General features: G+C 43.1%; 1 protein-coding gene across 1 annotated transcript; it reads right to left on the bottom strand.

The window, feature by feature from the left end:
• Positions 1-2299: 2299 nt before the first annotated feature.
• LOC133448685 (neuroblast differentiation-associated protein AHNAK-like) lies at positions 2300-13115 on the bottom strand. The gene is made up of 5 exons (XM_061727454.1): positions 12988-13115; positions 9789-9827; positions 9562-9679; positions 8120-8289; positions 2300-8019 (listed from the first exon to the last, which is right to left on the bottom strand). Exons 2-5 carry the CDS (start codon positions 9789-9791, stop codon positions 2707-2709), a joined length of 5604 nt encoding a protein of 1867 aa, XP_061583438.1. The 5' UTR covers positions 9792-9827; positions 12988-13115; the 3' UTR covers positions 2300-2706.
• Positions 13116-13513: the final 398 nt, after the last annotated feature.

Genomic DNA, 13513 nt, shown 5'->3' with positions numbered 1-13513 from the left:
GCCGGAGCTTCAGGAGCTGCGTGCTGGCCTGCAACCCCCCGCCCCCCCTCTTGTCATCCCGCTGCTGCTTCCACCTGCCTGCTGTGCTGTTGACGTCCCCGACCCCCCGGTGTGGCCTTCAGCAGGAGGACCCCCCCTTATGAGCCTGGTCCTGCTCCAGGTTTCTTCCCTCCTAAAGGGGAGTTTTCCTTGCCACTGTTTGGCTTAAAGGTGACCTATTATGGCATTTAATGTATATTTTAAACAGGCCTTGAATGTCTTAAAAACAATCTAAAGCTTTTTTTTTCTACATAAATCAGAAATCCAGCCTGTGGGCCCTGTCACTAGTTTTACCGCTTCTAACCTCTTTTTCTGCGCCTCATTTTTAGGGAAGGGGGGGGTATGATAATGAGGCTCTGTGCTGATTGGCTCCCTGAATGACGTGTAGCAGGGGAGGAGAATAAACCTCGCTCCGCCAGAGCAGCCCGAGCCTGTAAATTATCACAACACTGAATTTTCACAAATGGAAACTTTATTGTTAAAAAAATAAAATATGAGTTGTATATAAATAACATTTATGCACTATTTCAGCCAGATTTGCCCGGCGGATGCTGAACGCTGGCCGCGGAGCCACGCCGGGCGCCCGGGAGCAGCGCTGCTGGAGCAGCGCGCATCACCGCGGCTTTAACCGGGGAATCTGACCGGTTCTGACCGGCCGGGACCGCAGGAACCGGCCTGGACTGGTAGCAGGGACTCCCGGGGACCGGCCAGCGGAATTTCAGCTGGATCTGCCCGGCGGATGCTGCGCGACGGGCGCCGCAACCCCACGGCGGGCGCACAGATCGGCTCCAGGGCGCATCCGCGGCGCATCGCCCGTTACCGGGGATCAAACCGACAGATTTGCCTGAAAATCTCGGAGGGTGAAGCTGGTCCAGCCTGGGACGGACCCCCGAGGACCCAACTCCCAAACCACCCGGGAACCTGGATGATTTAACCCGGATCCGCTCCGCCGCGGCGCCGCGTCCGACTGGCTGAAGGAAGCACCGCTCCAGCAGCGGAGAGAGCTGGTTGTGGGCGTGGTTTCAGCAGCGGAGGCTGAACCTATGGAAATCTGCTCCCGTCGTTACGTAACGACGGGAGCAGATTTTAATCGGCTCAAAAAAAACCACGTGACACTGGGGGACTCTGTCCGGCGGGGGTCAGAGAGCTTGCAGAAATTCATGATATTTTGTCTCCCCTGTGCTGGCAGGGTGAGGGGAGACCACTTTATATATGTTAAAACAAGAAAGAACGTGTTTTTCATAATAGGTCCCCTTTAAGGTTTTTCTCCCACTAGGGGAGTTTTTACCTACCATTGTTTATGTAATAATTGCTCGAGGTTCATGTTCTGGGTCTCTGGAAAGCGTCTAGAGACAACTTTTGTTGTATTAGATGCTATACAAATAAAATTGAATTGAATTGAATTGAATTGAATTGAATTGAATTGAATTGAATTGAATTGAATTGAATTGAATTGAATTGAATAATATGTTTCAGGTCAAACTGGATGGAGAGGGCAGAACCATCACCTTCAAGGAAGAAATGTGGTCAAATACAATTCAAATGATCCTGATCAGTGATCTGTTAAATTTTTAATGAAATCAAATCACAAATAACAACAACAGAACCCACAGCTATGTTTAAGAGGGACGGGAAGAGAATTTCCACCTGCACAATCCAACATAAGGGAACTTAAAGCTTAAGAAAATGGTGAGGCAAATCTGAAAAAAAGACTTCAATTTGCAATAGGGAGCATACAGATTGGACTCTGGAGCAATGGAAGAAGGTCATGAGGTCTGATGAGTCTAGATTTACCATGTTCCAGAGAGATGGATGCCTCAGGGTAATAAGAGAGGTGGATGAAGTGATCCACCCATTGTGCCTAGTGCCTACCGTACAAGCCTGCGGGGGCACTGCTGTGATCTGGGGTTGCTGCAGGTGCTGAATGTACTGGGCACCATTAAACTGCACCATTAAAGCTACAGGTAGTCCAATAACATTTTTAGGCAGTGTATGTCTATTTAAGTAAGTGACAGTATTGTAAGTCACCTGTTATAACATTTTTTGTTTCTTTAGTACAGGTGTGTGTGTGTGTGTGTGTGTGTGTGTGTGTGTGTGTGTGTGTGTGTGTGTGTGTGTGTGTGTGTGTGTGTGTGCGTGTGCGTGTGCGTGTGTACTAACACTTCCTTTCAAGCAAATATGCAATAACTGTTTAATCATTTCTAGTATATACATATATACTGTACATATCCAATACATTTAAGTACAATATGTCCAACAGAGTTGAAATATTCCATTAAAAAGTAAGATATAAGAGACTGGAATATCTTACAGTTTAGTTTTCTAAAACTAAATAAAAAGTCTCCATTCCTTTGATCTTTGAATAATTACCAATAAATCTATACATGTTTCTCCTTCAGTTTTAACAAAATGTACAAAAACAAAAAAATCTTCTTTCAAACGAGCATTGCTTGGAATAAGCTTAAAATGTTACAAATTATACAAATGTTTTCCTTTATAAAATAAGTGCAAGAATTTGCCAGACTGCATAGTTATAATCTGGGTATTTTTATTAAAAAAAAAAAACAAATAAGGCAAAACAACATTTCCTTACAAATTATAAAGCATACAAAATAGAAACAATCACAATAAATAATTCAACCAAACCCACACTAAATATACATGGGGTTATACAAAGTTGGATAAAAAGAATGTTGTTTGGTTTAGATCATTTTGATTTGGAACCTCAAGGTCCAGGTTTCCTGGTTGAAAGTCCAGCCTTCCTATCGTGTTGTATTTGCGGTTTGGAAGTTTGGGACTTTCAGTTTTGGTTGGGAAAACAGTGACGACGTATCCACCTGAACCGTCAGGTACCCTTAATGGAGAACTTTGGGAAAAACTTGGCAAGTGAACCCTGTGGTCATTGTTGCCCGCTGGACTTCGCCCGGTGTTTCTGGAGTTCCTCATGTCGACGTTACCAGTCACATCACCATAGAGTTGTGGTTCCTGCAGGTCCAGTTTTGAACCCCTGGCTCTAAGCACGTGATCTCTTTCTGTGAAATCATCTATGTTGAGGTCTGCACGACTGAAATCAATGTCTTGCCTCAAAGCATAATCCACTGCAGGGTAGCTGGACCTTACTTTGGCTCCGGGAGAGTTTCTACTAGTATGAAGTCTCATGGGATTATCTATGTCCAGGTCAGGCTTTTTCATGCTCATACTTTTCATATTTGATCCGTGATACTCATTGGAGAATCTTTTCAGTGAAGGATTGTCAAGGTTAAGATCTGGGGATTGGAGATGCGGCTGTGGATTACGCATTGTAGCTTTGGGAATGGTGCCACCCATGTTTGGACTGACCCTTGGACCTGTGATTCTTGCCGTCGGCTCTCCAGGTTTTATGTTCAGTTTTGCATTTGGAGGAGAAATATCAAAGTTTGTTGACCTCAGTGGTGTGCCAAAGTCAACATCAGACCCTACATTTTTAAGGTCTGGACTTCCAAACTCAGGCATCTTGAAAGAGGGGAGTTTAAATTTTCTGTCTGCCAAATTATTATCAGTCTGATGACCATGTATTGAGGGACCATTTGCATCAAAGTCTGGACCTCTTAAATCTCCTTTGACTTGAGGGCCAATATTCATGTGTGGTTGCCCTAATTTACCATTTATTTGTAGATCATCTGGAGTGTTCACATCCAGCGTGGGAGCTTTGAGGTGCGGCAAGCCCAGCTCAGGTGAATCAAGTCCACCTTTCATCTTTGGAGCCTTGACACTAAAATCGGTAGCTTTTACATCTGAATTTAACTTCCAAGTTGGTTCTTTTGGTAACTGGGCATCAAGATTTGCTGAACTGAGTTCAAGATTCGGGCTATCCAACTTTGGACGAGAAAATCCTACATCAGGAATTTTCAAATGTGGCATTTTAAATTTCCCTGATCGGCTGCTGAAATCAACATCTGGTACTTCAAAGCCAGTTTTGGAGCCTTTGATATCCATAGTTGGTAAACTCATGTCGGAGGAATCTGGGTCTAATTTCAATCCTTTTCCTAACTGCACCCTAGGCTCTGGTAAATTGAGATCAAGTTCTGAGCTGTCCAACTTTGGTCCAGAAAGTCCAACATCGGGAAATTTAAAATTGGGTATTTTAAGTTTTCCTGATGGATCTCCAAAGTCAACATCTGGAACTTCAAAGCCATCAAGATTACCATCAATTTCAGGGCTTTTTAGGCTCGGTACATTCACTTTAGGCTTTTTCAGTTTTGTTTTTGGTGAGCCAATGCTGACATCAGAAGTTTTCACATCCCACGTGGGAGCTTTAAGGTTCATGTTTGGCAAGTTTAGATCAGGAGCATTGATCTCACCTTTTATCTTTGGCATGTTCCCTGACGGCATGTTGACTTTGGGAGTTTTGAGGTCCAGTTTGGGAGTTTTAAAGCCCATCTTTGGCATATTTATGTCTGGTGCATTTCCTCCAGCACCAGGGATACCGAGGTCAGGGGATCTCAGGTTGAGGTTAGGCTCATCCAACTCTGGACTAGAAAACCCTACATCAGGAAAGGTCCAGTTTGGCTTTTTAAATTTCCCAAAAGGACCAGAAAAATCCCCATCTAGGTCAGGTTTGGAACCTTTGAAGTCCATATTGGGTGCATTTACATTTATGTCTGGTCCATCCAAGTTGCCATCAAATTTAGGTCCTTTCAGGTGTGGGACGCTGAATTTGGGCATTTTCAGTTTTCCTGAGGGAGCATTAACATCCCAGTCTGGACTTTGAAGTTCTGGCATTTTCAGTTTCCCTGATGGCATGTCTAAGTTGACATCTGGGGTTTTGAAGTCCAGTTTGGGAGTTTTAAGGTTTGCCTTAGGCAGATTTATGCCAGCACCAAGACTGGGACCAGAAATACCTAGGTCAGGTGTATCTATATCTAGGTCAGGTTTAGAACCTTTGAAGTCCATATTGGGTGCATTTACATTTATATCTGGCCCATCCAAGTTGCCATCAAATTTAGGCCCCTTCAGATGTGGGAGGCTGAATTTGGGCATTTTTAGTTTGGGAAGTTTCAACTTTGTTTTTGGTGAACCAATGTTGACATCTGGAGTGCTCACATCTAAATTGGGAGCTTTAAGGTCCATGTTTGGCAAGTCCAAATCTGGGGCATTCATTTTACCCTTTATCTTTGGAGCTTTTAGACTAAAATCTGGGGATTTCAGATCTGCATTTAGATCCAGATTTGGTCCTTTTGGCAATGTACCTGAAAGATTAAATTTGGGCATTTTCAGTTTTCCAGAGGGAGCATTAACATCCCAGTCTGGGCCTTGAAGTTCTGGCATTTTCAGTTTCCCTGATGGCATGTCTAAGTTGACATCTGGGGATTTGAAGCCCAGTTTGGGAGTTTTAAGGTCTGCCTTAGGCAGATTTATGCCAGCACCAAGACTGGGACTAGAAATACCTAGGTCAGGTGTATCTATATCTAGGTCAGGTTTAGAACCTTTGAAGTCCATATTGGGTGCATTTACATTTATGTCTGGGCCATCCAAGTTGCCATCAAGTTTAGGTCCTTTCAGGTGTGGGACGCTGAATTTGGGCATTTTAAATTTGGGAAGTTTCAGCTTTGTTTTTGGTGAGCCAATGTTGACATCTGGAGTGTTCACATCTAAATTGGGGGCTTTAAGGTCCATGTTTGGCAAGTCCAAATCTGGGGCATTCAGTTTACCCTTTATCTTTGGAGCTTTTAGACTAAAATCTGGGGATTTCAGATCTGCATTTAGATCCAAATTTGGTCCTTTTGGCAATGTCCCTGAAAGATTAAACTTTGGCATTTTCAGTTTTCCTGAGGGAGCATCAACATCCCAGTCTGGACCTTGAAGTTCTGACATTTTCAGTTTCCCTGATGGCATGTCTAAGTTGACATCTGGGGTTTTGAATTCCAGTTTGGGAGTTTTAAGGTCTACCTTAGGCACATTTATGCCAGCACCTTTGAAGTCCATATTGGGTGCATTTACATTTATGTCTTGGCCATCCAAGTTGCCATCAAATTCAGGTCCTTTCAGGTGTGGGAGGCTGAATTTGGGCATTTTAAATTTGGGAAGTTTCAGCTTTGTTTTTGGTGAACCAATGTTGACATCTGGAGTGCTCACATCTAAATTGGGAGCTTTAAGGTCCATGTTTGGCAAGTCCAAATCTGGGGCATTCATTTTACCCTTTATCTTTGGAGCTTTTAGACTAAAATCTGGGGATTTCAGATCTGCATTTAGATCCAGATTTGGTCCTTTTGGCAATGTACCTGAAAGATTAAATTTGGGCATTTTCAGTTTTCCCGAGGGAGCATTAACATCCCAGTCTGGACCTTGAAGTTCTGGCATTTTCAGTTTCCCTGATGGCATGTCTAGGTTGACATCTGGGGTTTTGAAGTCCAGTTTGGGAGTTTTAAGGTTTGCCTTAGGCAGATTTATGCCAGCACCAAGACTGGGACCAGAAATACCTAGGTCAGGTGTATCTATATCTAGGTCAGGTTTAGAACCTTTGAAGTCCATATTGGGTGCATTTACATTTATGTCTGGGCCATCCAAGTTGCCATCAAATTCAGGTCCATTCAGGTGTGGGACGCTGAATTTGGGCATTTTAAATTTGGGAAGTTTCAACTTTGTTTTTGGTGAGCCAATGTTGACATCTGGAGTGTTCACATCTAAATTGGGAGCTTTAAGGTCCATGTTTGGCAAGTCCAAATCTGGGGCATTCATTTTACCCTTTATCTTTGGAGCTTTTAGATGCAAATCTGGGGATTTCAGATCTGCATCCAAATCCAGATTTGGTCTTTTTGGCAATGTACCTGAAAGACTAAATTTGGGCATTTTCAATTTTCCTGATGGAGCATCAACATCCCAGTCTGGACCTTGAAGTTCTGGCATTTTCAGTTTCCCTGATGGCATGTCTAAGTTGACATCTGGGGTTTTGAAGTCCAGTTTGGGGGTTTTAAGGTCTACCTTAGGCAGATTTATGCCGGCACCAAGATCGGGACCAGAAATACCTAGGTCAGGTGTATCTATATCTAGGTCAGGTTTAGAACCTTTGAAGTCCATATTGGGTGCATTTACATTTATGTCTGGCCCATCCAAGTTGCCATCAAGTTTAGGTCCTTTCAGGTGTGGGAGGCTGAATTTGGGCATTTTCAGTTTCCCTGATGGCATGTCTAAGTTGACATCTGGGGATTTGAAGCCCAATTTGGGAGTTTCAATGTTTGCCTTAGGCAGATCTGTGTCTGGTGAATTTATTCCAGCTTTGAAACTGGGACCAGAAACGCCTAGGTCAGGTATATTTACTCCTGTATCACTCCTGTATTGACCTCTCGGCATTTTGAGTTTTCCAGATGGGCTTCTGATTTCCAGGTCACTTGATGGCACACCTAAGGCAGTATCTGGGAGCACTATTCCACCTTTAAGATCTGGTGCGGTCAGCTGCACATCTGGTGGCCCCAAGTCTCCATTTAGGTCTGGCACTGGAATGTCTGGTAAATCAAATTTGGGCATCACAAACTTGGGAGCCTTGTATTTTCCAGATACACCTGTGATGTCTTCCTTCCTGAACTCTTTAGTCAAGTCATCTGAAGCACTTGGCAAGTGCATGGCAGCTGTAGTGTCAATATCTGAGCAATCTGGCGATGTCCCAGATAGAGGGAAGTCTGGAGCATTGAGCTGCGGGCTTCGTCTATTAATTTTTGCTCCCGGGACATCAGAATCACGTAGAGCAATATCATTCAATCCAAGGCCCATTGGTGGAAGGTTCATATTGCTGCCGTATGTTAATTCTCTGGCCTCAGCTTGTGGATCAGCATCAGCATCCGTCTTTGATTTCAGGAGTCCAAAGTCAACTCCAAGACGAGGCAACCCCGTGTCATGTTTGAAGCCAATCGTGGATGAGGCAGAACTCTCCTCCCCAGAGGAGTCACCCTTCATAAACTTCCTTACTTTGGCATTGTAGAGTTTACTGTAGGAATCCTTCAGCATCTAGAAACACGGGACACACAGTAATGTGTTGATTAGAGTATAACATCAAAGATATCTGAACTTTTTGTTGATAGTATCTGCCTCTGTCTCTTTCACCTACCGCCTCAGGACTCCGTCCACGCTGGTCCAAATTGTCAACACTCTTGCTCAGGCCGCCCCGAGTGAGGACGTGGATTTTGTCATCAAATGGTTCCATCAGTTTCAATACTTTTAGCACCTCCTCTTTTGACAGTTGATCAAAATTTATTGTTGCGCCTAAAATTTCATCCCCTGAAAATGACAAACCAACTGTTTACAAATGCTTTCTCCACAAACTTCACATCCACGTATGTATGAGCGAATAATATGTACACATTTAGCGGCAATCCTAGACTTAACATCTGATACCTGGTATCTATGATGACGGAGCATGCACACTGGTTCGTGTGCAAAAAAATCTGATTGACCATCAAAACAAACCTCCCAAATGGATTTGGCTTCAGGTAAGTGTAAAATGATTTATTCGATTCAAAGATGTGTTCTTATTTAGAGGGACCTATTATGAAAAACAGGTTTTCTCTTGCTTTAACATAAGTGGTCTCCCCTCAGCCTGCCAACTCAGAGAAAGAGGAAAGCAACCAAATTCTGCAGTGTCTGTACCAGCCCCCCAATCTCGCACTCAGAAGGCACGCCGGTTACCCCCAGTGGCCAGCCGCGGTACTGCAACAAAAAATCCAATGGGGCCCAGAAAGCTTTTTTCCCATAGACCGCAATAGTAAAAGAGAAGCCTCTAAAACTGTTCACAGGAACCTCCAGCTGTAATCACCGGCAATTACTAATCTTTGTATTCTATATTTTTAAGTCATGGACTTTATATCCGTCAAAAATGTTTTATAACGGCCAGAAAAGTCAAAGAAAAGTCTCTTTCTGGGCGTGACGTCACGGCCGTGTCGGTGCCATTGATGTGCCCCAGAGCATCATGGGAGGTGACTCAACCGCGCATGCTCTATGGGCCCCTTAACGCGGAAGTAAACCTGGAAGTCAGGAACTCATTTCGGCGTATGCGCTGGTGAGCAAATTGAATTGAAATGAATGGGCGGCCATTTTCGATGTACCATCCAGTTAATATTATAGATCCATGGTCTGTACAGCCGCCCGGATGATCCGTCCAGTGTGATGTGGATCTACGAGCCAATAAGATTCTGCTCCTGTTGTAACGTAACGACAGGAGCGATGCGTGAAACCACGCCCACCACTAACTCCACCGGCCGGAGCTTCCGCCATTTTTTCGTAGCGGTGTATCACGTCATTCAGACAGCCAATCAGCACAGAGCCTCATTATCATAGCCCCGCCCACTCAGAATCCTGCATAGTATTTCTAATTTATTTAGCAAAAACAACCAAAAGCTTGTTTTTAAGACATTCAAGGCCTGTTTAAAATAGGTATTAGATGCCATAATAGGTCCCCTTTAAAAAAAAAAAACCTTAGACATTGTGTCTAACATTCATATCAAGCAAACTCAGTGTGGAGGAAAGCTGGAGTATTTGAGTGAGAGCTCTTACCTTCCTTCAGGTCCTGGTTGTGTGCGGGGCTGCTGATCCCGGAGATGACCAGGCCGCCCTGCTCGGACTCCTCCAGGGTCAACGCCTCGGAGAGGCTCCGCCCCCTGCGGTGGGCCGGCTGCAAGCAAAACATTTGATGAAGAGCAGAAACCTACATTCAAATATCATCGCATTTTTTTTCTCAACTATCTAACAAAGAACTTATAAAGTATGGCGTTGCGTCATACCATGGTGCTTGACGATGAGTGGCGTATCTTTCACAAAGCCTACAGGAGAAAACACAACAGTGAGTGAACACATTGTGATCAATATTATGTAACCACGTTTTTCCAGCAGTTAAACCAGTTAAATACATTTAAGTCCTGATCCAAGTTCAGTTTAACCTGTTCAGTAGGTGGAGGAGAAGACCGAAACCTCCTTTTCATTTCAGTGGACTATTTAAATAAAATCTGCTTTTGCAGAGCACAGGAAATGGAGATGAAAATATAAATTCAGATTTTCTTGGTCTCTATCAAGTGCATGTTTTAATGCATTTCATCCATCTTTTTGAACATGTGGTCCAAATGATCACAATCTAAACACGTGAAGGAAGAAGTTTTGTTTCGGTACTCTTTCCTGGACAAGTGGCATTCAGGAAGCACAAAAACACACACACACACACACACACACACACACACACACACACACACACACACACACACACACACACACACACACACACACACACACACACACACACACACACACACACACACACACACACACACACACACACACACACCTCAGGTATTCAACACATGCCTCCGGGCTGTGGAGTCACTAGTGGGAGAAACCAGGGACAGGTTTTTCTTTTCGAGTGTTTCCCATGTACGAGCCAATAATCATAATAACCACACCCGGTATTTTTCAATTCATGAATACTGTCCGCTCACTGTCTGAGAATCAGGGCTCTATCTGTTCTTAACAATCACGTGACTTCACTGCGAACGTGAGCAGGAAACAGAAAGCATTTATCTCCAATCAGAAGCTGACTTCAGTTTCTGCAGCTACACAAAAGTAACATTCAAACTCTTATCTCACTTCCCAGCAAAAGTATGTTTAAAAGAACAAGAAATGTGTGCATGTTATTTTGTGATGGGGCTGCAACATCTTAATTCAATCTACAAAAAATATTTCTGGTCAGTCTTTATATCAATGTGATCTCTAATTGGCAATCTGAAGATGACATCCCAGGGTCTCAGATGTTTTCAGGTAAAGCCAGGGGGTTCTGGATCTGGACAGGTCTCCAGTCCATCACAGAGCCACGTGCAAACTATCACCAGTACTCGAGTTGTAAAAGAAATCAGTGGGGATGGTGGATTTTATCATATGGGGACAGATAATTTGTGCTGATTACAAATAATATAATATATTACAAATAATAGCAGTGACCAAAACACCTGCAGAAATACTGCAGGAATGACATAGCAGCAGTTAAATGCAGCCTTGTAAGCTTTAAATATCCACTGGGCTTACATCAAATACATCAAAACACAACAATAAAAAACACTTTTCTGAACTTATCAATATGACTCTGTCCTTCACAGGATAAGTAAAATGGATCACTGCAAAAACTCAAAATCTTAACAAGAATATGTGTCTTATTTCTAGTTAAAATGTCTCATTTTAGTAAAGAAATCTCATTACACTTAAAACAAGACTAATCACTGGAAAAAACAACAATTTTCACCTGTTTTAAGTAGATTTTCACTTAAAATAAGTAGAAAAATCCGCCAGTGGAACAAGATTTTTTTTGCTTGTAATGAGAAGATAAATCTTGTCCAACTGGCAGATTTTTCTACTTATTTCAAGTGAAAATGTACTTGAAACAGGTGAAAATTGTCAAATAAGTTATTTTTCTGGTGATGACTCTAAATGTTGAAATAGCAGTAAAACCACATTCATTGATGAAATGACATAAGGGATGGAAAGGGGGGATGGCAGTTTTACAGGGGGATGATTTGGACCGTTTTTATTTCAGGGGGGGATGCCGTCCCCCCTCATCCCCCCTCAACTCCAGTACTGCCTCTCACACACTCACAGTTCACCTGGCACGTTCTGGATGAGGTGGGAATACCAGGACCAGACCCATGCAGGCACGGAGAGGACATGCAAACCCTGCTAGGGGTTGAACCAGGAACATTCTTCCTGGGAGGTTTGGGTCTGGTTTAAGTCAAATTATTATTATTTTTTAAGATTTTTTTAGTGGCTCTAGTGGCCCTTTATTCAATTTGCAGACAGGAAGGGGCTAGAGAGAGAGAACGGGGATGACATGCAGCAAAGGTGCAGGCCGGGATTCAAACCTGCGACCGCTGCAGGATTGTAGCCTCGGTATATGAACCGCTACTTAACCCACTGCACCACCCAGCGGCCCTTAAGTCAAATAAATAGGCAAGACTGATCTTACAAATACATGAGCTAAAATGTTTCAGTAATGAGAAATGAAAAATGCAATCAAATTGACTAGAAAGTGAAAACTGCTGACCCTAAACACGACCTAACGTACCGTGTGAAAAATGTCCCCAGATAGTAATAAAATATCATTCTTTTTAATGATTAGATTATGTCTGTTGGATGTCTTAAATACTGAGTTTCTTGAATATACATGTCATCATCCTGATATTTCAAATGTCCTCAGATGATATCTGATCAAAGAAACACTGCAAAAACCTAAAATCTTAAAGAATATTGTCTTATTTCTAGTTAAAATGTCTCATTTTTTGTCAAAAAAAAATCTCATTACACAAAACACAAAACAAGACTCATCACTTTCACCTGTTTCAAGTAGATTTTCACTTAAAATAAGTAGAAAAATCTGCCAGTGGAACAAGATTTTTTTGCTTGTAATGAGAAAATAAATCTGGTCCCACTGGCAGATTTTTCTACTTATTTCAAGTGAAAATTTACTTGAAACAGGTGAAATTTGTCAAATAAGTTATTTTTCTGGTAATGACTCTTGTTTTAAGAGTAATGAGATTTTTTGACTAAAAATGAGACATTTTAACTAGAAATAAGACAAATATGCCAGGTAAGATTTAGAGTTTTTGCAGTGAACGGCTGATCCACAGCTAAAAAGGTTAAATGTTAAACACCTCACGAATGAGCTGCAGTTTCAGTCAAGACAAAAACACAAAATCAAAGGCTCAGCAAAAAGCAGAAATGGGTTGTTTTTTTTCCACAACCAGAACCATGAAGGGATAAAACTGTACAGAAACATATAAAGCAACAGCAGGGCATCTCTCACGCTGAGCAGGGGCAGGTTGACAGAAACCACCGGCATGCCAGAGACTTGAAAACTGCACTGCACACCTCTTTCACCTTAAGGACCCAGGAGCTCCCAGGATGAGACACACAACTGACAAATAAAAGCTGAGAAACCAAACTGACCTGAGGATCTGTCACACCGTGGCTTCCACTGGAGCAGGTTCTTCTGCCGCTGGAGCTGAAGCCGAGACGTCAGTCCATGCTGGGAGTCTGAGAGTCTGAGAGTCTGAGAGTCTGAGAGTCTGAGAGTCAGTGAGGCGAGCAGCGCCGGGCAGGTGGACAAATACTCAACCTGAAGCCGACAAACAGGTTCCACCTTAAATGTTCTGCCATCATTAAGAGTCACAAACACACCCTCTAACGCCATACGCCCTCATGAAAACACTCCTTAACTACCCCACACCTCTGTGCCCTGTATACAAACAACACACACACACTGCTGACAGTCAGGGAACACACACACACACACACACACACACACACACACACACACACACACACACACACACACACAGACACACACACACACACACAGACACACACACACACACACACACACACACACACACACACACACACACACACACACACACACACACACACACACACACACACACACACACACACACACACACACACACACACACAC

This window comes from Cololabis saira, chromosome 1 (genome assembly GCF_033807715.1).
Source record: "Cololabis saira isolate AMF1-May2022 chromosome 1, fColSai1.1, whole genome shotgun sequence".
NCBI lineage: Eukaryota > Metazoa > Chordata > Actinopteri > Beloniformes > Belonidae > Cololabis > Cololabis saira.
The sequence above is the reverse complement of the archived record's forward strand: the minus strand, read 5'-3'. Positions and strand labels throughout refer to the sequence as shown.